This window comes from Vulpes vulpes, unplaced genomic scaffold (assembly GCF_048418805.1).
Source record: "Vulpes vulpes isolate BD-2025 unplaced genomic scaffold, VulVul3 Bu000000637, whole genome shotgun sequence".
NCBI classification, from domain to species: Eukaryota; Metazoa; Chordata; class Mammalia; order Carnivora; family Canidae; genus Vulpes; species Vulpes vulpes.
The window spans coordinates 197,578-220,903 of record NW_027325739.1 but is presented as its reverse complement, the minus strand read 5'-3'; the positions used below and the strand labels follow the sequence as shown (position 1 = coordinate 220,903).

The 23,326-nt window shown below is 41.4% G+C and overlaps 1 protein-coding gene across 7 annotated transcripts in view; it reads right to left on the bottom strand.

Annotated features, from left to right (window-relative positions):
* LOC140596726 (mast/stem cell growth factor receptor Kit-like) overlaps window positions 1-23,326 on the bottom strand; it is a 73,992-nt gene that overhangs the window by 31,153 nt on the left and 19,513 nt on the right. For 4 of the 7 annotated variants that reach the window (XM_072745206.1, XM_072745203.1, XM_072745207.1 and 1 more), the window contains exons 3-7: window positions 15,245-15,514; window positions 12,164-12,445; window positions 10,946-11,082; window positions 6,382-6,553; window positions 2,277-2,466 (exon numbers count right to left, since the gene is read on the bottom strand). In XM_072745206.1, coding sequence (XP_072601307.1) covers window positions 2,277-2,466; window positions 6,382-6,553; window positions 10,946-11,082; window positions 12,164-12,445; window positions 15,245-15,514 — 1,051 coding nt within the window. The remainder of the gene's footprint in view (window positions 1-2,276; window positions 2,467-6,381; window positions 6,554-10,945; window positions 11,083-12,163; window positions 12,446-15,244; window positions 15,515-23,326) is intronic. The other 3 variants (XM_072745209.1, XM_072745208.1, XM_072745205.1) reach the window with 1 other exon arrangement.

Here is a 23,326-nt window from a genome sequence, read left to right as displayed (position 1 = left end):
CACAGTGGCCTCTTCAGACTTTCATCTCCTCTCACAATGCACACGCCCCCGAGCGATCCACTCTCACAATCAACTCCTTGCTGTTTGCTCACAGCTTTCAAATCTTTACCTCTGGTTCAGAGTTCTTGGTCCTTCGCCTCCTCTACAGAGCTATTTGCATGCCTGCATCTCCCTGCCTCGTGGGTACAAGCTTATAATGATTCACACCTGCGACATCCTCCCAAGTCTTGCCCTTGGACAGTTGGCCCCTTTTGGACACTGACTGCCTCTCTAGGTCTAGGGCTGATGAGTGACTGCCCGTGGAGAGGGACAAAAGCTCTGGAGAGTGCCCCTGAGATCAGCCTGCCAATCACCCATCCATCCTTTCTTTCCTCCTTTACCCTTCCTGTCCTGCTCTCCCTCTCCCTTAATGAAGCTCTTGACCCAGAATCCCTGTCTCAGGCTCTGCTTCTAGGGAACCTGCCCTTGATACTTCCTACCTGAATGTCCACACTCAAGAGCCCATGGACATTCTCAAATTCAACCAACCCCAAAAACTCATGGTCTTTGCCCTCCCAACCCTTCCCACTCCTCCTTGAAAGACATCACCTCTCACCATCCAACGTAGCTGATAAATACAGAATCTGAAGGGGTATCTTCAGCTCCTACCTCTCTCTCCTATCCCCTCAATCGCTGAGTCTTACTAAAGAGGTAGCCTGGATATCTCCCGAATCCATCCTCCTCCCTCCAGCCCCTGCACCTTGACCCAGGACAGCCTCATCTCTCACCCATATTCCTACAACAGCCCATAGCTCTTCACTGGGGGAAAAAAAAAAAAAAAAAAAAGTCTATGAAGGCATCCACTTCTGTTAGCCATTTGACCTTGGTCAAGTTACATCAAGACTCATTTGTGTCTCAGTTTCCTCTTCTCAGAAATGACAAGAATAAAAGTGCCTGTCCATGGGGTTTGTGAGGACTGAAATTATTGACTTAATATATGGAAGGTACTGAGAACAGTGCAGCGCAGGCAAGAGCACCTGCAGCCTACATAAAGTAAGCTACTTTTATGCTTTTGCTTTGTAATTTTTATTATTTTTATTAATTTTATTTTTACTTACTATTTTCATTTTATTTTTTACTATTTTATGATTGCTACTGTTTTTTGTTAGAAATGTCTTGAGGATCAAATAAGAGATGTGGGGGCACGTGGGTGGCTCAGTCAGTTAAGCATCCAACTCTTAGTTTTGGCTCAGGTCATGATCTCAGGGTCGTGGAACTGAACCCCGCATGGGCTCTGAGCTCAGGGAGGAGACTGCTAAAGTTTCCCTAGGCTCCTCGCTGTGTGCGCTTGCTCTTTCTCTCTCAAATAAATTAAATCCTTAAAAAAAAAAGAGAGAGAGAGAGAGGTGTGATGTCATAGAACTTGGAGTGGAGTTCACTGCCTGGACCAAAGCTACTGAATGAATGAGGCTTAGTTTTCATTTAGTTGGTTGTTTTATTTATTTACTTATTTATGTATTTATGTATTTATTTGAGACAGAGAGAGAGGACATATCTATTTATTTATTTGAGACAGAGAGAGGACATGCAAGCTGTGGGACCAGAGTGGGAAGGAGCAGAGGGAAAGAGGAGGAGAGAAGCAGACTCCTCACTGAGCCGGGAGCCCAACTCCAGGCTTGATCCCACGACCCTGAGATAATGAGCTGTGCAGAAATCAAGAGTCAGAGGCTTAATGACACAGGCACCTCTCTTTTTCTGACAGTTCTCATTTTTTATTTTTAAAGATTGTATTTATTTAAAGATTTTTATTTATTCATTTGAGAGAGAGAGAGAGCGCGCGTGCACAAGCCGGGGGAGGAGGAGAAGGAGAGGGAGAAGCAGATTCCCCATTGAGCAGGGAGCCCAACGCAAGGCTGGATCTCACGACCTGAGCCAAAGGCAGATGCTTAACCCACTGAGCCACCCAGGTGCCCCTGACAGTATTTTTAAAAAGGTTTCAAAGCACTCACTTTCCTCTTTTCCTCTGAAAAATAATTTAATGTGTCCCGAGAACGTGCCATTCCCTGCTTTCAATCATCCTCCATATCAGAAATGTGAAAACTGATGCACAGACTTTTTGCACGGGTTTTAAACACGACACAAAAGGAAACACTGGCCTGAGGATTCAGGAAGGAGCCCCACACTTCCTCCTATGCCAGGTGTCCTCTCACACACTTATGGGCCACAAAAATAGGATCTGGTACGCCAAGGGAAGTGGGGGGAAATGTCTAATCCCCAGTGCAAGGCTCTTCTCTTACCTGATATTACTTTCATTGTCAGACTTGGGATAATCTTCCCATTTATCAGTGAAGGTTCTGTTCATATAGATCCACTGCTGGTGCTCCGGTTTGGGATATGCCTCATATTCAACAATCAGATCCACATTCTCTCCATCATTTACAAATATTGTAGTACTCATCATGGGGAAGATATTAATGAATCCTTTATCTAGTTATAACAGAATAAAACAGGGAGAAACTATGATCCACAACCACACAACAGAAAACACAGCTTCACCTTTGGTTATAAGGACAGCGGACTGGGGTCAGGTATTAAGAATATTTTGACTTGCCATTGTACCTTTTTTGGGTCTTTTTGCTCTTGTAGAATCACCATCATAAAGTGAGAAAGGACAGCCCTGAAATGTTCATTCTCCCACCTGTCTCTCAAGCAACTCTCTTAAAGATCTAGCACCATCTTGTTAAAAGTCTTCTAGAATGACTGGTCCTGATGCTTCTTAGGTCAAAAAACCTTTGGACTAAATAGTCATACCCAGACTCAATATAAATGTGATGATATGAAGGTGTCCAAAATCAAGATGAAGAAGAGATCCTAATGGTCAATGAAGATGTTGAAAGAACACCGTTTAGTATTTGAAGAAAAATAAACATCCATCTTCTCATCACATCATGTATCACAGATGAAATGAAGGACAGCACCTTAATAACCCTACCGTATTTTTAACTAAACAGAATTAACTCCTATCAAACTTCTAGGTGGAGAGGGGGAAGGGCAGTTTTCTAGGCTTTTTAGGAACCACGGAAGAAAAAGAATCATAAAATCATAAAAATCCCAAGAATCTGAATATATAAGCTTTTTTAAATGTCTATATAGTAAAAGTAAGGTAATAAGAAAAAGAACATGAAAATATAGATGGAAAATATTTAAACTAGTACTTAAAATAAGGCGTCACTCTTCACTTATTAAAAATAGCAAAACTTCAATAAAGCTGCTAAAAAATAAAGTATATCCATCCTGTGGAAAAATAGGAAAACTAATTTGAAAGAAACTCAATAATTTTGCAAGTGTGGTAAAAGTAGCACGCCGAATTACACGCTGTAAATTGGCACAACTCTTTCAGAAAGCATTTAGCAATATAGATTTTCTATAATTATCTATTCTCCCATTTAACCCTGTAATTCCCATTTGAGATCCCTTTTTAGTGGATAACTACAGACCAAAGGAACAGCTATCTACCCTGGACATAATAATTTTCAAAATCAGAGAACTGGTTTCTCAAGCAGCCCTTAGAAATGGTTAAATGATAATAATATAAGAAAGAGTTTGGAAAAAATTATTGCCCATATTAGTTTTATGGCCACCATTTATGGAATGTTTACTATGTGCCAAGAACTGCCCTATGCAGTTTAGCATACACTCTAATTAATAATTATGGCAAATATATAATTGTATAACAATACTGAAAGAGAACACTTAGAACTCCTAATTTATACATGAAAAATATCCAGTCCTGGAAAACTAAATGGTTAGCTACCCAAAGGCAGAGCCCAGATGGGAGTACAGGTTCATGAGAAGCCAAGGCTGGCCTCTTCTTACAGTAGCAAATTCCCTAGATTCTCTAATTTCAGTTAGAGAGAGAGAGTGACATCCTATGTGTAACTGAAACCCTGCCGCGTTTAAAAATATAAGCAATTCACCAAATCTTAAAAACAGTTATATCACATTAGTAGAAGGGTTTTCACATTTTATTCTTCCATTTCTTTCCCCAAATTTAAGAATTGTAAAATTTAAAATTACTCATTATTTTTGGCACTACTCGGTTGAATATGTTAAGGTCCTACATGAGTTGTCATTCTAGTATTTACTGCCCTTTAGTTTTCTAGAGATTCAGAATAAGAAAAAGAGTCCAACTGCACCAATGAAAAGGATGTGTCACAGATGAGAATAAAAAATCACCCAGGTGAAAGCTGGAGATGGAAACCACCACCCTGTTCTATTCTAATGCCTGAATCATAAATGAAGCTCCCTCTGCCATTTTTAAAGCAAATTTAGATCTTCAGTTAATTTTGAAGGAATAAATCTTTCATCAGAGCGCTATGTTACAGTTTCAGGTTCTTAAGGTCATAAATTGATCCCACACAATGCAAAATACTCAAATATTACGGACCACAATATTTGCACTGAAATGAGTTCCCTCATCATCACCATACATAAAATACTTAAGTTCCTCCTGAGTTTTCCAGAGCCCTTTGGCTCAATATACCTTTATGTCCTTCAAATTCATGAAGTATCAGAATTATTCAATTCAAAGAATTCCATCAGGGTTGTTTTAACATAAAGTATGATTTTTTTCAGGTACTTCTGCATTAAGAAATTGGTGATGCATTAATATTTAATCAGTACAAACGCTATGCGAGGTACTTCTATGAAATCTATTGCCTTTTCTCCTCTCTATAACCTCTGGAGTTAGAGGTAGAGTTACTCAGAAGAGAAAATGCAGGCAGAGTTAAAGTAGGGTGCATTCGAAAGTTGGGTGGCACGGCCCCAACTTAAAACCAGGTGGGGACCATCCCAAAGCCACTCCACATGGTATCCAAATCCTCCTACCCCCAGCCCCGAAAGAAATTACTTTTCTCTTTGTCTCCTCCTGTTCCATGTCCCATCCCAACCCATCCCAAAACAATAAAAAACCAGATTCAGGTTTCAGAGCCACAAGCCTTTCCAGTTACACAGTTATATTCTTGGAAATTGATGAATGGATTTTAAAAATCTGATTACATACAATAATATGTTCAAAACATCCTTACTAATTGCTTTCTGGAGCTGAAGCTGATATATCAACATGCTCCCTAATCAACTTAGCAAATTAGCACTTATGGAGTTTAATATTTTAAAAGCATAGCTTTCCATTCAAATTAATAAATGGTTCACAATCACGTTTAGGGAAAAAGTAATACTCTTTCTGCATGCTGGTTCTATCATTGCAAGTAAAGCGTGTTTCCCACGTTTAGTCTGGTGAGATGCTTTCCATTACAACATGGGCAGAAATGCCAAAATTATATGAGATTATTGTGGGATAAATCACAGACCTCTAACACTGCTTCATAAATTATTGAGGAAACATGGGGGAAAGAGGAGAAATGAAAACAAATATCACATCATTTTATTATTGCTCATGATGAAGAAATCTGCCACCCTACCAGTACTTAATCAAAGTCAAGCACAGAGACTGTACTTGCATTAAAAAAAAAAAAAAGCACAAGAGATTAAATTCAAACAATACAAAACAAAACAAAGAAATGTGTAAATAAAGCGATTTAAAAATTACTATTATTTCCAGTAAATCAAAAAAACATCCAGGACATTCACTATCTTCTGCTCCCATTAAGTAAATCTTGGAAAATAAATATTTAGTGAGATTTCCAGAGTAGGGAAGGAAACTAAACCACTTGTGCATACCAGCTATGATGGGGTTAGGATTATAGGGTACCATGACCCAGTTTATGCTGCGCAGAACCAATGATTCAGGCCCCAGGGGACCTCCTTCCTGAAGGTTCACACTATGGCCTACAAGGCTGGAGGATGGGGTAAAGTGAGCAGTGTCCTAGGAAGAAGCAACCCAACTCAGCCCTTCCTGTGACAAATGAACTAGACCCATGAGTGGTAAAAAGATAAACCAAAGGCTCAGGTGCCCCCCTAAAAGGTTCAGAGAACTACTTCAGGTTCTCAGCATCTGCACTCCTCCACTGAGAAAGTCCACACCCATTTCTAAACTCAAGTCATTCAGTAAAGACTAGAATTTTTGAAAAAGTTCTACTTAACATCTTATTTGTTTAGTAGGGAGGGGAGGGAGGGATGGGAGAAAATGACCCATTTAAACAACTTCAGTTACAAGTTTCTACTTCCTCTTTATTAAACTGGTGGAATTTGCTTTTGTGCTCTGGTTGGAAAAGGCGACAGTGATCATTTTCATTCATTCATTCATTCATTCATTCATTCATGTGGTGACAATTAAATTTCTAGTAATCTCTTCAACATTCTATTAACATAAAAGGGAAGCTATCTAGCAATTTCTTCTTTCACTACTGCCAGTAATTTATACATTCTGATAGAGATATTTACCTACTACTTCCAAGGTTGTTGTGACATTTGCTGATCCAAAAGTATTATTGGCGTAACACATGAACACTCCAGAATCATTAACTCTTGCTGAGCTGATAATCAACTTTTCCTGACGTTCAAAATTGAAGTCACCGTGATGCCAGCTATTACTCTGTGTCTGTGCATTAGTCTGCTGGTTTTGGAAAGAGAGAAAAAAAAAATCAAAGATTACCATAAAATTTATATTCAGGATCTTTCCTAGATAAATTAAAAATAGCAGCAATTAACTTCTCCATATTAACATTCATTATACACTACTTAAGTAAGAATAATAAAGCATCATGACAAGTCTGTCATTGGAACACTTCATATTACAGGATTATATTGAAAGATAGTCATTATTAATGATTGGAAAAAACATGAAAATTCATTTCATAATAACCATGGCATACATAATTCCAAATTCTCTGCAGCACTAAATATTTTAACAGTGCCAAATTTTAGAAGTTACTATATAAGAAATATTACTGAATACTGATACTTTACATTTAGTCAGCATAGTTAGGTCGTATCAAGAACTCAAATCTTCCAGTTAATCAAAAACATCCAGTACATTCACTACATTCTGCTCTCATTAAGCAGATCTTAGAAAATAAATAGTGAGATTTCCAGAGTAGGGGAAAAAAGCGACACCAATTGTTCATAGTTAGGTCATATCATTATCTCTATATCCCAGTGATTGAAAGAAAACACATCACTAATAATAATATTCTATTTTATTAACATTTATATTATTTTCACGAATAAAAATTGAACCACAATGTCTAAAACTAACTTGGAAACTCATCCTACAGTTCTTATCCAGTAGAATTTTGGCAACTATTAAAAAGAGTTCCAAAGTATGTGAGACGTCTAAGACCAAACCCCAAATTATTTAAGCATGAGTGGAAGAGAAAAAGTTGCAAATTTACTCTTGTGATATCACCATTCTACTCATATTATTTGTCTGCAGACAAGACACAGAGAGATTTCTTGTATGGAAAACATCACGGGAATAAAACATAACATAAACTATAGTCACTCTGAAAATATTAGAGGGAGTACTATAGAACTTTCTGCATCTTCCAAATTTTCAGTAAAATGAACACATTCCTACAGAAAAAAATAACAACTGGAAAAAAAAAAAAAGGAAACAGGAGCTGATGTTGACATAAAAGGAGACCAAGGGTAATGCGCTGGCCAGGCTATGGTCAACCTATTAGCATGAGACCATTCTGACACTACTGTAAATCAGAACAATCCCTGTGGAAAGCAATTTGGCTGTTTGTTCATACCCCTGATCAATTCCAGCAAACTTATCTCAAGGAAATAACTCAATTTTTTAAAAAAGCTGCAAAATATTTACTACAGTGAAATCTCAGAGATGACCTAAATGTATACCAAGTATCAAAATTATAAATGTGAAAATAAGAAAAAGGTTCATATTACTTAATAAGCATAAACCGAGTGTACCTTAAAACTGCAAACATGTGGTGATACATATGCATGGGAGCAGAGGGAAAAGAAATATGAAAAAAAAAAGTGGGCAATATAGTATTTATAAAGACCAGACACACAAAGAATACTGAGCTCTTGGAATGCTTGAGGTCCAACTTGTGTTATAAATATAAAGTATGCCCCAGATTTTGAAGCCTTGTTATGAAAAATAGTAGTGCAAAATAACCCATTGATATTTTTTATGTTAATTACATTGATAAGATAATATTCTGGCTATACTAGGTTAAATAAAATGTATCGATTTTACTCTGATCTGTCATGTGCCTACTAGAAAATGTTAAATTACATAGGAGGCTCACATTTTATTTCCCATTGCATAGTACTACAACATGCAATGGTGGAATTATATCTGTTTCTCTTTTCCTCATGTTATTATATTTTTGGAAATTTTTTTTACATTAAAATGAGCATACATAAGAGCAGACTGCCAAAGCGGAATGTTTTGAAATAAAAAGAAGAGAAACCTGCTTTCTTAACTAACTGTGAGATCTTGAGCAAGTGAAGGATACTACTAGTCTCAGCTTTTGTTTCTATAAGGAAATGAGAGGGGGGGGTGCCTGGGTGGCTCAGTAGGTTAAGCATCTGCCTTTGGCTCAAGTCATGAACTCGGGGTCTTGAGATGGAGCCCTGCGTTGGGCTCCCTGCTCAGCAGGAGTCTGCTCTTCCCTCTGTCTCTCTCTTTCTCTGTTTCTCCCTCCCTTGCTTGTTCTCTCTCTCTCTCAAATAAATAAAAGGAAATAAGAAAGCAGAGGTCTTTAAAGGCCTTTTCATTTTGAAGCACAATGCAGATATGAAGACACTCTCTTCCAAGAGATTCTTCTAATAATTGGCAGAAATCTGCCATTTCACTGCAGAAGAGCAATCAAGAAGATGCAGTAGCAAGGTGAGGGGACACTGTTTTGTCCTCTCCCAGTCCACCAGGTTACAGACTTCTCTGCAAAGACAGAGTGACAACAGACAGCTAACATACCACATTCTAGATTTGTCCTATAGATATATGTAGCCCAAGGGTCTATAACAAGGAGCTAAACAGGAACAATGAACACATGTCAGCGCAGGAAGGAATAGCTTGGTCCTATGTGACACAATATCAACACCTAAACCCAAAGACCTTAATTCAGGATGATGTCAAATAACATAATTAAAAGTAAAAATACAAGGGTTTAGAGGCACTAGGAAAGCTAACCAAGATTCACAAGTGTTGAATAAACTCCAAGACTCTCTTAGGGTTTAAAACAAACAACTGCAAAAACTCTAGAATAGTCATTTTATCCTAAATTTCTCTGTGAGTTTTAAACTTATTCTAAACGGTCAGAATCAAATACCAGGAATTTTTAAGATAATTTGATAGCGCTCACAGTGCTAAGTATTCCGAATGAAGCCAAAGGATATCAACAAAAGATTCATGGATGAACCTTGGCATGGAGCCACGAGCCCCATCTGCAAGTCACACATTACATATTGTTTGCATGTGATTTGGTTTTCCTTAACCCTTGAGGTGCACACTGGGATTTCCCCAAAGAGCTCCCAACACTGAAGGCTTATCTAGCAGCGCCAGTGGATTAATTGGGAATGGCATGCAGGACTCCTGGGAAAAGTGGTTCAGAACAAAACTGCCTGGGGCAATTGAATTTCTCATGAAAAAAGGCTAATTTTCAAGTTATACAGAAGCTCAAATACACACATGGTCTAAACCGTTCTCTCATCTGAAATCAAGGATTATGGAAAGCCAATTAATATAGGATTGCATTCCGTAGGGTTAGTCAAAAATCCATACATAAGCTATTGTTTTTATTAAATTATATGATATAGAAACTAAAACTTGTTTCTTTGAGCCACTGGTCTGAAAGAACAAGACTCTAGTACAATCCATTCTCTAGTCAATGGCAGGCTTCATTAGCAAGGTATCATCCATCACAAGTCTATGTGAATACCATCATAGTACTTTGCATTATGCTAATCACCATGGTTACTTATGGAGCAAAGAATTCTTTAAAGAGGCATGAAATTGCCCATGTTGAATACAGAGCATGAGAAGGAAGGAGAAGAGGAGTAAGAGGAGGAGGAAAATATATCATTTCTTTTCTCCCATGTAATGCATATGTGTGTTCTGAAGAAAAACCACTGTGATAGCAAATTACCTTAGATGGCCAAGATTATGCAAATAAAAATTACTGAAAATTCGGTCGATGGGAATTTTAAAGCAAAATATTTGGGAAATTAGAATTTGAAAGACCTTGCTATTAATGATTATTTAGAGAGATAGGGGGGGAAAAAAACTTCATATAACTGGCCAAATTTTACTTAAGATATGCCTTTCACAGTATCTGACATATAGGAGACATTCAATATGCATTTGTTAAATGAATGAGAACTTAAACATGTCCAAATGTTTCAAATTAAAGATAACCATTTTATTAATAGTGACTAAAACAAATAGAAAACCATTAGCAACTTGATCTCAGGTAACCAGCCTCAGAGGGGAGAAGTCAGATCAATAAAAAAGGAAACACAGCTCTCAAATGGATAGGCCACTTTGTGGGAAAGGAGGGAGCGCTCCGGTTAGTATCTGAGATCACTGACTGTTTTTAAATATGGAAGGGGGAAAAAAATTGACAACTTTTCCCAATATTTTAAATCATCTGGCCTGGATAATTTTAAGAGTCTTAAAAATCAAGGTTAACGTACGTGGCTAACAAGAAGTGTTCTTAAAATTTTCCCTACAAAAGTCAAAGAAACAGCACACGGTATAGAACAGGAGTCTGAAGTTCTCTCTTCGGTCTTCTCAAAATAAATTTACAAAATGACACGTATTTGTCGCTAATAATGAATATACACATCCACATATGGTGTTACGAAAGGGGGAAATGTGCATCTCGACACACGCCCAGACAGCCCCACCTCAGACAGACACACCAGCTGAGCCATCCCCAGGATAATTAATAGACTGTTTTAAGGGGAAAACCTTAAAATGTCCCCCACAGAGAGAACAATGTATTGAGAAAAACAAAGGAAACAAGCCACTTACCTGGCTGTTTTCCTTTATCCACATCGAGTCCACGAAACTAGACACATCTTTTATAAAGCACATCACAGAGAAGGCTTCCCCTTCCTTCAGGAGAGAGCTTGTTTTGGATACTGACACAACTGGTACAGCTCTGATGGCTAGAATAAGAAGAAACGTGGCCCTCAAATTATTTGTTCCATGATCATATGCCACTGTCACCTACTGCTTTTCCTCAAATGCACCCAACTTATTTGGGCGTCTTTTAAATAAAATCTCAAGTACTAATCAATCTGTATCACTTGCCTATCTGAAGACATCAGCAATTAAATCTTGCATCCTTCAAGCAAATTCATTAATATTGAGTGAAAAAAATAGGAATGTCTGCTTTGAGATGATAATGCTCCTGGCCAAAGCTATTTTGAAACAGGCAGAAGCCCTGGCACAGGGAAAGTGGCTTTAACCCTGATGGTTTCATGAGGACGTGACCTACGACTAATTATATTCTTTCAACCAAACAGGCATCTTTCCCATGTGCCGTAGTAATAATATCTTGCTCATTTCTGAAAAATCTCCATTTTAAATAGTCAAAGTTTCCTTAATCCCAATGAGCGCCCTTTTTCAAAAGCCTTCATAAAAACCCCTCCGTAGCAGAATGTCACCCGCTGTTGAATTTGATGAGCTCGGAGACACAAAAATCTAGACATCTTCCAGCTACGAATTTAATCAACATAATGCCACGATGATAACAAGGGCCATACTCTGTTGGTGCTTTCCTCCTCAGACTGGGAATAAGTCTGGGAATGCATTAAAATCAAATCGCTGAGGAGAAACTCAATTCCTCTATCAACAGTAAATCAAGAGGTGAATAATGTATATGCTAATCTTTCCCAACAGTGGAATCAAAGCTCCCCAGTGAGGTTCCCTTGGAAGCACACCTCATGCGGTTATGAAACTCTGGGGGTCCTGATGTTGTGAGGTTTCACACTGTCCCCGGGAGAGTCTACACACCGGTTTCTGGCAGATGCACCTGCCAATGGTGGCCGTGCACTGGTGGTGTGGGGCTTGGGGCTACGAAACAAAGAATTCACCGGCCACTGACAGTAGTTGGGAGCTGGGGAAAGTGATGAAGAGCCAGCCACCTGACCGCTGAGAGTAAGACAGACCAGGGAGAGGAGACAAGTCACCCCTCCATCAACAGATGCTCTGCCTCCCCACGAGAAAGAGAGAAAGGGCCCCTACCTGCCCTCACTTTCAGGGTGAATTTCTTGGACAGCACCGTCCTCCCCTTCTGGTCCGCAGAGCAGTGCAAGCAGAGCCGATGATACTCGCGCTTCACGTTTCTGATGGTGATGCCAGCCTTGGGATCAGCGACGAAAGTCAAGTCCTTGGGAAGAGGCTTCCCCTCGCACCCCCTGAGGGAGTAATTGGTCACTTCTGGGTCTGTCAGAGGACAGCGGACCAGCGTATCATTGCCTTCTTTCCCATACAAGGGAAGGTCAACGAGGAAAAGCTTTGCAGGATCTAAAGCATATCAAAAATCAGTCGTCTGAATGGCAGGCCACAGGCACCGAGAACATTTTTAAAAGATCACGGATGACTCCGCATTTTGTTCGTTCTTTGCAAGCATAAGTAGAATTTATCCAAATACTACGAATTGAGTAACAGTTAACATTTGTTATACACTTCCCCTGTGTCGGACACTAAGCTCGGACCATTACACTTTAGCTCATCTCATCCTCGAAGCACCCCGACATGATGGGTACATGCTTACCCCCCTGATGTGATGGGCACTATGCTTACCCCCCGCCCCTTTAGAGGTGAAGAAACTGAAGTCTCAAAAGTGACTCTCCTAAAAAAGTGACATGGCCCAGAAATGGCTGAGCGGAACTCAAATCCCTGTCCAACTGATACCATGATTTGAGCCCCTAAAACTCGGAGGGTATTTTACTACAATAGTTACTATTCTTCTACAACAGGGAATACTCAAGCAGCATGGGCTAAGACTAAGGCTGTGTGATGATACCCATTAGGGTCAGGGAAAGGTGTTCTTTCTCTCCCCTTCTGGTGGTGGGGCGGGGCCTTTCCAGAACTCCCAGTGGCCAGGACCTTTCAGCTTCTGCATAGAGCCTGGGAGACCATCAGCCGGCCACCCTGTACAAATGTCATCATGGGCCCCCCTCTTCCTATTTCTTGAAAGATATGTATAAACATAAACTTCTGGAAATCAAATGAAGCCATATTCCCAAGGGGGGTCTTATGAGTTTCGGGAATGCTATGGCAAATACTTCATCATCCGAACCAGGACACTTGTGAGTGAAGGGGAGTGCTATTAATAATTATGCCAGGACACCAGGTGTGGACTGGAAAAGCCTCGGGCAGACTGGGACCTCCTATAAGCAACGACAAACCTCATTCTGTACACACAATATGCGGCCACCCCTACCGTGTAAAGATAATACAGATAGATGGTTGGGCCAACAGATCATGTTTAAAATGTTTTTTTTTTTTAAGGGCACTGAGGGGGGCACTGGATGGGATGAGCACTGGGTTTTATACTATAGGTTGGCAAATCGAACTCCAATAAAAAATATACAAAAATAAGTAAAAATAAAATAAATTTTAAAAAATTTCTTTATTCATTGTCCATTCCACTTGGAATTCGGTGTCCCACAAAAAATCAATTTGACAGTGGTGAAATAGATTTACCATCTGATTTTAGGAAAAAAAAAAAAAACAACTTCTAGAATGAATAATTACGCATGTCCCAGCCTCACTCCTTTGTTCTATGAATAAAGCACGTCATGAGGATAGAACTGAGGTCCGAAACCATCGCTGGTTATCATTCCATCTCCTCTTTCTCAGTTGCTGGAAGCCAGCTCCTACAATGCCCCAATCTCCTTCACTGCTGTAACATAAACCACTCAAGTATCCAAAACATCTCAAATCAGTAGTAGTTTAGTGTAGCTCTGATTTATTGAGGAAGACTTCCCTTCTAAAAAAAAAAAAAAAATCCATGAACTCTGCGAGACTGACTTGGCTACTTGAGCAGTCTCCCCCCATTTATTCAGTCATCTACCCACTGTATGCATATGCAGAATGAGATTTCATTACCACCTGGAAATTAGAGTATCTTCTCGAATGCCAATGACCAGCACACAGGATACCTCCACAATTACAGAAACATACCCAGAGGCTAAGCTGTGCCTTATCAACGGGTAGGTCTCAGTTTACCCACGTAGGAGAATAACAGATACACTGAGGAGAGGCAACCTTCTCTACAGCGAACACGAGGGGAGTCAACTTTATGAACCCTTGAGAAAGCTAGAATTTGCACGATTCTGGTCTCCTGAACGACAACAATTACACCAGGAAGACAGGGCAGGAAACTCTCAGTGTTCTGGTAAGAAACCGAAACTCTTGAGGTCCCTCAGACCTGCAATCTAGGACAGATGTATTCATTATTCCCCCACAATACTGTGGATGAGGCCTCCTACGTAGTCCCGTTTTCACTGGACAGAAACTCAGAGCCAGGACCGGGACTCTATTCTTCCTCCTATGACCTGAGGATGCGTCTCCTAAAGCCCAAAGTACTTGTTTTTACAGCAACAGAAAGAGCCTCCTGCCTCCCACACATTAGCAAACCTCCTCTTGACAAGGATGTTAAGCAAACAGAGGCGAATCACCGAGTTTATCATAGGAAATGAGGTACGGAAATCCAACATTCATATTTTTCTTCTGTTTCTAAAAAGGTCACTATTTTGTTTTGGTTCTTTGTTTCTTTTTCTTTTCTTTTTTTTTTTTTAAACGAATCAACTGACAACTATTAAAGAACCTAAGAGGGACATGGGGTGATTTAGCTGACTGGGTTATTTTTCTGGAATTTGCTCCCTAAAAGTGGGTCAATTCTTTTTGAAGTGTTGGTCTGTTTGGGCCTTCCGAGGCCTTTCGTTCCCTGAAGTGTTTTTACTAAGTGGGAGTATCTAGGATCTCAAGGCATTAAAATGCAGCTTTCCCAAAGGGCCTAATTTATTCTCAGGGTTTACTCAGAGTGCCAGGACAAATGGGCTAACCATATTGTAATCTCATTAGGAAGAGCAGCACAGGCTCACAGACCTTCAGCTGAAGTCATACCCACAGCCACGATGTATCAAGAGATGGTGGGGGGGCGGGGGGGGGGGGACCAACAAAGAAAAATTTGTTTTAGGCTTTCTAGACCTAGCCATATTTTCTCTATGGCTCAGCCATCTCTATGTCATCCATAATTAAGAACAGGATATTAAGTTCTCTAAAGCATAGCATGAAAGAAAGCCACACATTTACCTCTGACAAACACATAAATGGACCTGCTCAAGCCATCTCTGTTGGTGCACGTGTAATTGCCCGTGTGGCCAGCCTCTGCCTTCTCTGTGATCCATTCGTTGTGTGTGTTCTCATTCAGTTGGCCCAGGGTCTCAAAAGTCCACTTGACAAATCCTGGATCGGTGCAGGACAGCCTAAGCTCGTCGCCGACACTGACTATTAACTCTGATTTTGCTGGATGGATGGATGGGAGAGACGGTTCCCCTGGACTCACAGATGGTTGAGAAGAGCCTGCCAAGAAAAATAAGAATCGTGTTGAGTATGATCTTTTCCTTGGCGAAATAAAGCAACTCTTCCAATATTGATTTCCATCTTCTGTGCGCTCTACAATAAAAATAGGACAAAGCTGCCCCACTATTTATAGTTAGAAAGAGTTCTGTTTTAAAGTTTCTTAAGTTCATCGAGAAAATTATTTTCTGCAACTCTCCATTAATCCTGAGGGTCACACTTGGTATGCAAGCCATCCTCGCGGGATGCCACGCATGGCCCTTCTCCGGGTGAAACACACAGCTGGGTCAAGTTTCCACTCTGAATATGGGCCATCGAAATGGTACTGACATGCTGACGCCCTGCTTAGAAACAACAAAAACAAAACCCCACACTATTACAAACAAACAAAAAAACCTACTGGCCTGTTACTCTTCTGGCAAAATGTACATGACCATGACATGGGTTGGCTGTGAATTCAGTTATTTGTGTGAAATTCTCCTTATATGGTTATGTTCCCCAAAAGGAGAACTATTTAAGAGTCTCAAATAATAAGGCAGCACATGAAAATCCCATTTTAAAGATCACACCATGAGGGCAGCCCGGGTGGCTCACACCTTCAGCCCAGGACGTGATCCTGGAGACCCAGGATTGAATCCCACATCAGGCCCCTGCATGGAGCCTGCTTCTCCCTCTGCCTGTGTCTCTGCCTCTCTCTCTCTCTCTCTCTCTCTCTCTCTGTATCTCTCATGAATAAATAAAATCTTAAAAAAAAAAAAATCAGACCATGACATAACTCATGACATATGTTGGGCTGCAGCCTAATCAAACTAATGCCTAGATAGGCTTCTTAATATAAAGATGCAAACTTTAGACTCGGAGTATGAAACTTGAAGCTTAGAAAATTCACGGCAGTCCATTCATTCATTCATTCATTCATTCATTCATTCATCCATCTGTTGCATGAATGCAAATGTACCTGTTCCTTATTCACGGTCTGCAAAAGCTTCGAGCTGGGTGCTCGGGAAACATCCACATAAGTGCAACACCTGGTTCTTACACGCACACCAGAGTTTAGAGAATACACTACTCACATGTCACAATAAGTGAAACACAGCTGTTCTGGCTTCAAGCTGAAGAAGAAGGAAGAGGTGGGCTGGACCTTGACCATATCAGAAGAGGTGAAAGAGAAGACAGACATGGGCCGTAGATGTATACCATAGAGACCACACAGACCATACAGAGACACTCGATATTTTCCAGCAGAAAAGTGACATGCACAGTAAGATACCGAGATCTTCTGGATTCAAGGAACTCAGTGAAGAGCTCCAGTCCTCAAAGGTTGGCAGAAGGAATAAGACCTACAGTAAGGATCTGAGACTAAAGGAGCATTATTATACCATCAGAGGAAAAACACATTAATGGTTCTAGTGTAATTAAAACTACAAAGACTGACTCACATTCGACCTGGGTGAGTGAGTGGGAAGAAAGGGTCCCCGGGTGAGGTAGGCTAGAGCAACAGGGTAACAGCACTCCCCGCCGGGGGGTGGAGGGGGAGGGAGCTTTCAATCACTTCTGCAGGGTCATAGGCAAAATGGCATATCTATCCCCTCCACACACATACAAGGTCGGAGACAAGAAGCGACCTGAGTTCTGATGTTGGAGTAAAAATCCTCCAATCCAGGTGGAGAAAGGAGCAGGTGGGAGGCAAAGGCAGCAGGTAAGCCACGCCAGGAAGCTCTCCCCAAGTCTGGCATGACTGGGGGTGGGGAGACATGATCAGAAACGTGTGGGGCCAGGAAGGCCAAGAGCCCTGCTCTCAGGGGCTCCCGGGCCAGTGGATGGGACTTCTCACCTTATGACCTGCATTTCACATGGTGGAGGAAGAGCAAATAACGTGTGAAGTTAAAGACAGGATCAGGGGATGCCTGGGTGGCTCAGGGGTTGAGCATCTCCTTTGGTTCAGGTCATGATCTTGGGATCCTGGGATCTAGTCCCGCATCAGGCTCCCCCGCAGAGAGCCTGCTTCTCCCTCTGCCTATGTCTTGCCTCTCTCTCTGTGTCTCTCAGGAATAAACAAATAAATAAATCTTTAAAAAAAAAAAAAGGCAGGATAGTCAAGGGTGAGGGCTTGTGGAAAAAAGAGGCACACACAAAATACCAATCTTGAAGAGCTCTTCCAGCTAAGAGGGTATAGATTTGAGATTTAAAAGTCAAACAAAAATGAACAAGCTACAACAACAAAACCACCACCAGAAAGGAAGAGGGTGGGAGGGGAAGGCAACACATCAGAAGGTTTCAAAGAGGTGGTAGGGACTAGGGCAGATGCTGAGCGAGATCAAGAGGATGAACAAAAGTGACCAAGGGAACAAACCAAATCTATTTGGTGAGAAAGAGACTGCAGGAAATGCAAGAGTACAATTTCAGGTGAGTGGGAATTTCCATGTGCTCCCAAGGTCAGAGGCTCTACGTGTAGACCTCTGTGAGAAGCTATGGCACCGGAAGGCACAGAAACAGATCTATAGTCAAATGAGGGATCCCTGGGTGGCGCAGCGGTTTGGCGCCTGCCTTTGGCCCAGGGCGCGATCCTGGAGACCCGGGATCGAATCCCACGTCAGGCTCCCGGTGCATGGAGCCTGCTTCTCCCTCTGCCTGTGTCTCTGCCTCTCTCTCTCTCTGTATGACTATCATAAATAAATAATAATAAAAAAAATTTATAGTCAAATGAGGTGAAAAGTTCCAGAAGAGGGGCGCCTGGGTGGCTCAGTGGTCGAGGTCTGCCTTTGGCCCAGGGCGTGATCCTGGAGACCCGGGATTGAGTCCCACATCGGGCTCCCTGCATGGAGCCTGCTTCTCCTTCTGCCTGTGTCTCTGCCTCTCTCTGTGTGTCCCTCATGGATAAATAAAATAAAAATAAAAATTAAAAAAAAGAAAGAAAGAAAGAAAGAAAGTCAGTCCCAGACGAGACTTGTTGACATGTGAGGACAGAAGAGGAGAGGGACAGACCAAAGATGCTCTAGAGCAGCAGTGAAACCATCCCCTGCAGGTGCATATAGATGATGACTGGTCTCAATTCCAATTTGTTACCCAATATTTCATCTGGGCACCTTTCAACCATGGCTTCAATTGCAGCTGCGTGAGGTCATGCCAAGTACACCCCAGATTGAAGATACTCAGCAAACCTCGATTCGCAGAAGGTAACAACAAGGTCGATTACAATCATCAAACATTATTAAGCACCAATAACACATGAAGGGCTATAGGCAAGATCATCTGTCCCTTGCTGGGCTCAGCATCTAAATGCAGGGGGCCAGAATAGGAAACGAAGTGCTTGGGATTGTTTTCAGAGTCATATGCGGTGTTAAATAATGAAAATGGGCACAGCAATAAATGGAGACGCTATTATGTCAATTATTTATCCCCTTTTAAAAAGGGAGTTGTTGCAAGGGAATAGCAGTGACGTTGAAAGAAAATTTAATCCAAAAATCCTTAAAGAATTTATACTGCAATACACTTCAATCAATTTAGCTTTCTCGGGAGGGGATCTTAAGGGCCATAGGTGCATGGCAATCCAGCTGAATAACCATCGCCAACTTCTGGAGAAGTACCGTAACCAATGGAAGCTAAGCCTCGCTGCGTGACCTCAATGGCAGGCCACTCTACTTCTCTGTGACCAAGTTTCCAGATCTGGAAAATGATAAAAATACCCTCATCTCCTAGAGTCCTTATGGGAATCAAATGTGACAAATCCATGCAAAGAGCTTAAGACAGGACAGGGCACTTTGAAGATGTTGGCTTTCACACTGAGATGGTCGAGCATACTCAGTAAGAGCCTGGCTCTGGAGTTAAGACTCTAGATTTGCATCCTGGCTCTGCCAAGGAGTTAAGTGTGTGATCCTGAGGCGAGTTACTAATCAATTCTGTCTCGGTTTCCTCATTTGCAAAGGAGGGACAGCAACAGAACCTATTTCATAAGGCTGTCATACAAAGCACTCAGAACTGTTTCTATTACGTAGAAAATACATAATAAATGTTAGACACAATTATTCTAAAAACAGAACCTCTTATCACCCCTCCAGTCAGTCCTGACTCACTCACTTCCCATGAATGTAAACGGTTCCATCATTTCCCAAATGGGTTCCTGCCTGACTTCTGCCTCCTTGGCAGCAAATCCCAGCCATCTCTCCTTTGGAGCCTCTGCCTCTCATCCTTGCCTGCCGTTCCTCTCCTGCTGCCCCACCCCCGACTAGCCACCTACTACCACCCAGACAGATGACATCTTCTCCTAGGAGATCTCTGTGCTTCCAGCTCATCAAACTCCCAACTCATCAAACCTCATAGCCCTGAGATCCATCAGGCCAAAAAAAAAAAAAAAAAAGAAAACCACTGTCCTTCAACAACCCCAGTCCCAGCTTCAGAAACCTCTGTCAGAGGCAGCAGCAGCAGCTAAGACTGACCTCATGGATAGCTCACAAAGCACCTGCATGGGACTTAGTTTCTAGCTGCTTCCTCTGGACTTTTACCTCCCTCTCCAGTAAGACAGAGTCTTAGGCTGGCGGGCTAAGGAGCCTATAAACAACTCCATCCCTTCGTGGGCCCATCTTCCCGCCCCCATTCCCAACCCCGGAACACATCTACTCCACCAATTCACCTTCTTGCCATGTGGAAAGCCCTGTTTTCCATAGGCATTGGTCCCTAACCACGATCACCTGCCCTCACTAACTCCATCCAACATGTCCAGCCCCATCACCCATCCGTTTGTTCTGACGCTCACCATGTTCTAAATCTAAGTCCTACCTCCTCCACCTACTCCAAGGATCTTAAATTGTATTTTCCCCCTGGCAAAGCCATAAAAACATACATTTCAATCCCTGAACATAGAAAAGATCGGAGGAAGGACAGTTTCCTAAGTACCTAGCCCCTGTAACGGGTGTCAACAGTCCACTGACCTATCCCCAAAAGAGGACAGATGTCATTTCTGGTGTTCCACTAAGAAAAGGGAGTGGGGTTCTATGCATCCATTAAACTGCTATGGATGCTTCTAAAAAAGAGTCCTCCGAACTTGAGGTCATTGGTTTCTGCTTTACCTCTAGAGCTTTAGAGAATAAATTTTAAGATAATTGGCACCAAAAGATTAAGGGTTTTATTTTCAAAGTAAATTACTTATAAGTTCAACCCTCAAACTCATCCTACAAAATGAAAATAGAGCTTATATTAGAATGGGACCCTAGGTATTATTTATTCTCTTTTTCCCAAACTATCTTGAATGTTGTTATGAAGCTCTTACAATAAAGACTAGAGATTCATGTTAAAAAGTATGTACCTACCCTTATTATATTTAAAATTCAATACCAATAAGGTATTCCAACTGAGCTTAGAAATTGCCCTGAAATTACACATTTTAAAAAGGTGTCTGGTACATAGCAAGTTCTCAACAAATGTTTGTTGAATTGGGTTTTATCTACATTAGGAGTCTCTGCATTAGAAAATGTACGTCCCTAATCATGTTTGGCTAAGGCTAATTTAAGAGTTGTTTTCTATTCCCTGAACACATGTTAATTAATGAGCCAGAAAAAAAAGAAAACAAGATAGATGGCAAAACCTACCATTCTGGGGGCCAACTACTAGAGCATATGATGGTTCTGGACTAAGAATTCCAGGAACTAATCAAATATTGATATATTTATCCCAGGTACCTGGCTAAGGGCTGAACCTAGAAGGCAGTCCGTGCTCTCAAAGAACAAGAATGAGGGAGAAAAGGAGCATTTATGAACAGTCAATAAGGTTGCAAGAGTTTAACAATATCACGATAAATGCCAACATACCCTCTATAACCCCTTTCGCTCATGTAAAATCCAACCATATCCAAGAGAACCGAGAAAGTAGGGATGCAAACAGATATTTGCACGCCCATGTACACAGCAGCATTATCTACGATAGCCAAAAGGTGGAAACAACCCAAGTACCCATCCACAGGTCAATGGATGGACAAGTGGCAAGATCGTGCAATGGAATATTATTTGGCCATGAAAAGGAAGGAAATTCTGACACAGACTACCACATCCACGAACTTCAAAAACATCCTGCAGCGTGAAATTAGCCAGAAACAAAAGGACAAATGTCATATGATTCTACTTACATGAGGCACCTCGAGTACACAAATCTGTAGAAACAGAAAGTAGAATGTAGACACCAAGAGACAGGGGGAGGGAAGAATGGAAAATTAATGGGGCTAACGGGTACAGAATTTCCATTCACAACATTGTGAATACACCTAATGGCACTGAACTGGACATTTAGAAATGGTACTTTTTGTACTGTGTGTATTTTACCACAATAAAAAAAACCCTAGGGGCACCTGGGTGACTCAGTGGTTGAGCGTCTGCCTTTGGCTCAGATCGTGATCCCAGGGTCTGAGATCGAGTCCCACATCGGGTTCCCTGCGAGGAGCCAGCTTCTCCCTCTGCCTGTGTCTCTGTCTCTCTGTGTCTCCCATGAATAAATAAATAAAATCTTTAAGAAAAATCTTAAAAATTTAAAATAAATTTAAAAACCCTAACATTAAACAAAAAACAATTCTTCAAAGCCCTGGCTGGTGAGCCTCAAAGCTGCTCTGCTCTCCTGGCTCTTTCTTAGCTGACTTCTCTGACCTCTGGTATTGGCCTCAGTGAGCCCCCTGCCTTTGTTTTAAATCACACCATCTAAAAAAATTAATTGTTGTCATTATTTGTATTTGTCCCACACAGTTGTGCTTGCGGGCAAGCATACCATCTTGGTTCCCATCTCTCCGCTACCTGACACAAAGCAGGCATTCATAAAAGTGCTTTCAACTTTCTGGGCTGAATAAGCTCTAAGTTTTAAACCGGGGACTTTGAGTGCTCAAGACTGTGAGGTTCTTCTCTCTGGCACCTCTGCTCTCCTGCTTGCACCATCAGAGTCACGTGGTCTTATTCTCAAACTGTCTACAGAAGCTAGACTTGTGGCGTATTATATATACAGATTAAGTGCATGTTATGAAAATTGATGAAATAGGAGTGTGTGTGTGTGTGTGTGTGTGTGCACGCTGAAAAAGAGCTGTTGATTCTCTGGTAACAAAGAAACCCTCAAAGGGTGACTCAACTAAAAGGAGTGTCCAATTAAATGGGATTGAAACATGAGAACCTGGGGGGGGGTGACCACCAAGGGCAGGGGGGCTCTTTATCCCAAGTGCTATTTCATAAGCACTACACTAAAGGAAACTGAAGTTAGAAACTGCATACCTGGCTTGCATTCTGGGTGTGGTGTGTGGTGAGAACTCCCGCCCCTCATCCCAAACTCAAAGTCAACCAAAACTCAAAGAAAAGGTTCTGCTTCTCCATCAAAATGAACACAGCTGTCCATCTTTCTTAAGGGAAAATAAACTATTCAAGATACACCTGTCATCTTTGCCATCTGTCGATTAAAAGACTAATTGAGAGTCCAGGCTGCACTGGTCCTATAGAATGTTCTCGATGGCCAGTGTAAGAGCCACCTGCTTGAGTGCAAGGCGCTCCCTGGTCAGCTCCGCGGTGGCTGGACCACCCATTATTGCAAATGTTGTCCCAAAGATCCCTCCGCCCTAAGGGGTCTATGCACTTCACAAATGTCTAAGCTGCAAAGACTGGATTTATAGCCGGAGTTAAAAGTAAGGAAGTCATTTCAAAACCTTTTCTCCTTTGGACACAAATATAAGGAACCAGGTAAAATAACGGCAGGGAGGAAAACCCACGTAGAGAGGCCTATTCTGGTTTTGAGGAAGTAGAAAAGGACCTATAGCAAAGACAAAGCTCCAAGCTCCATTGTAGTCCAACTACTCTT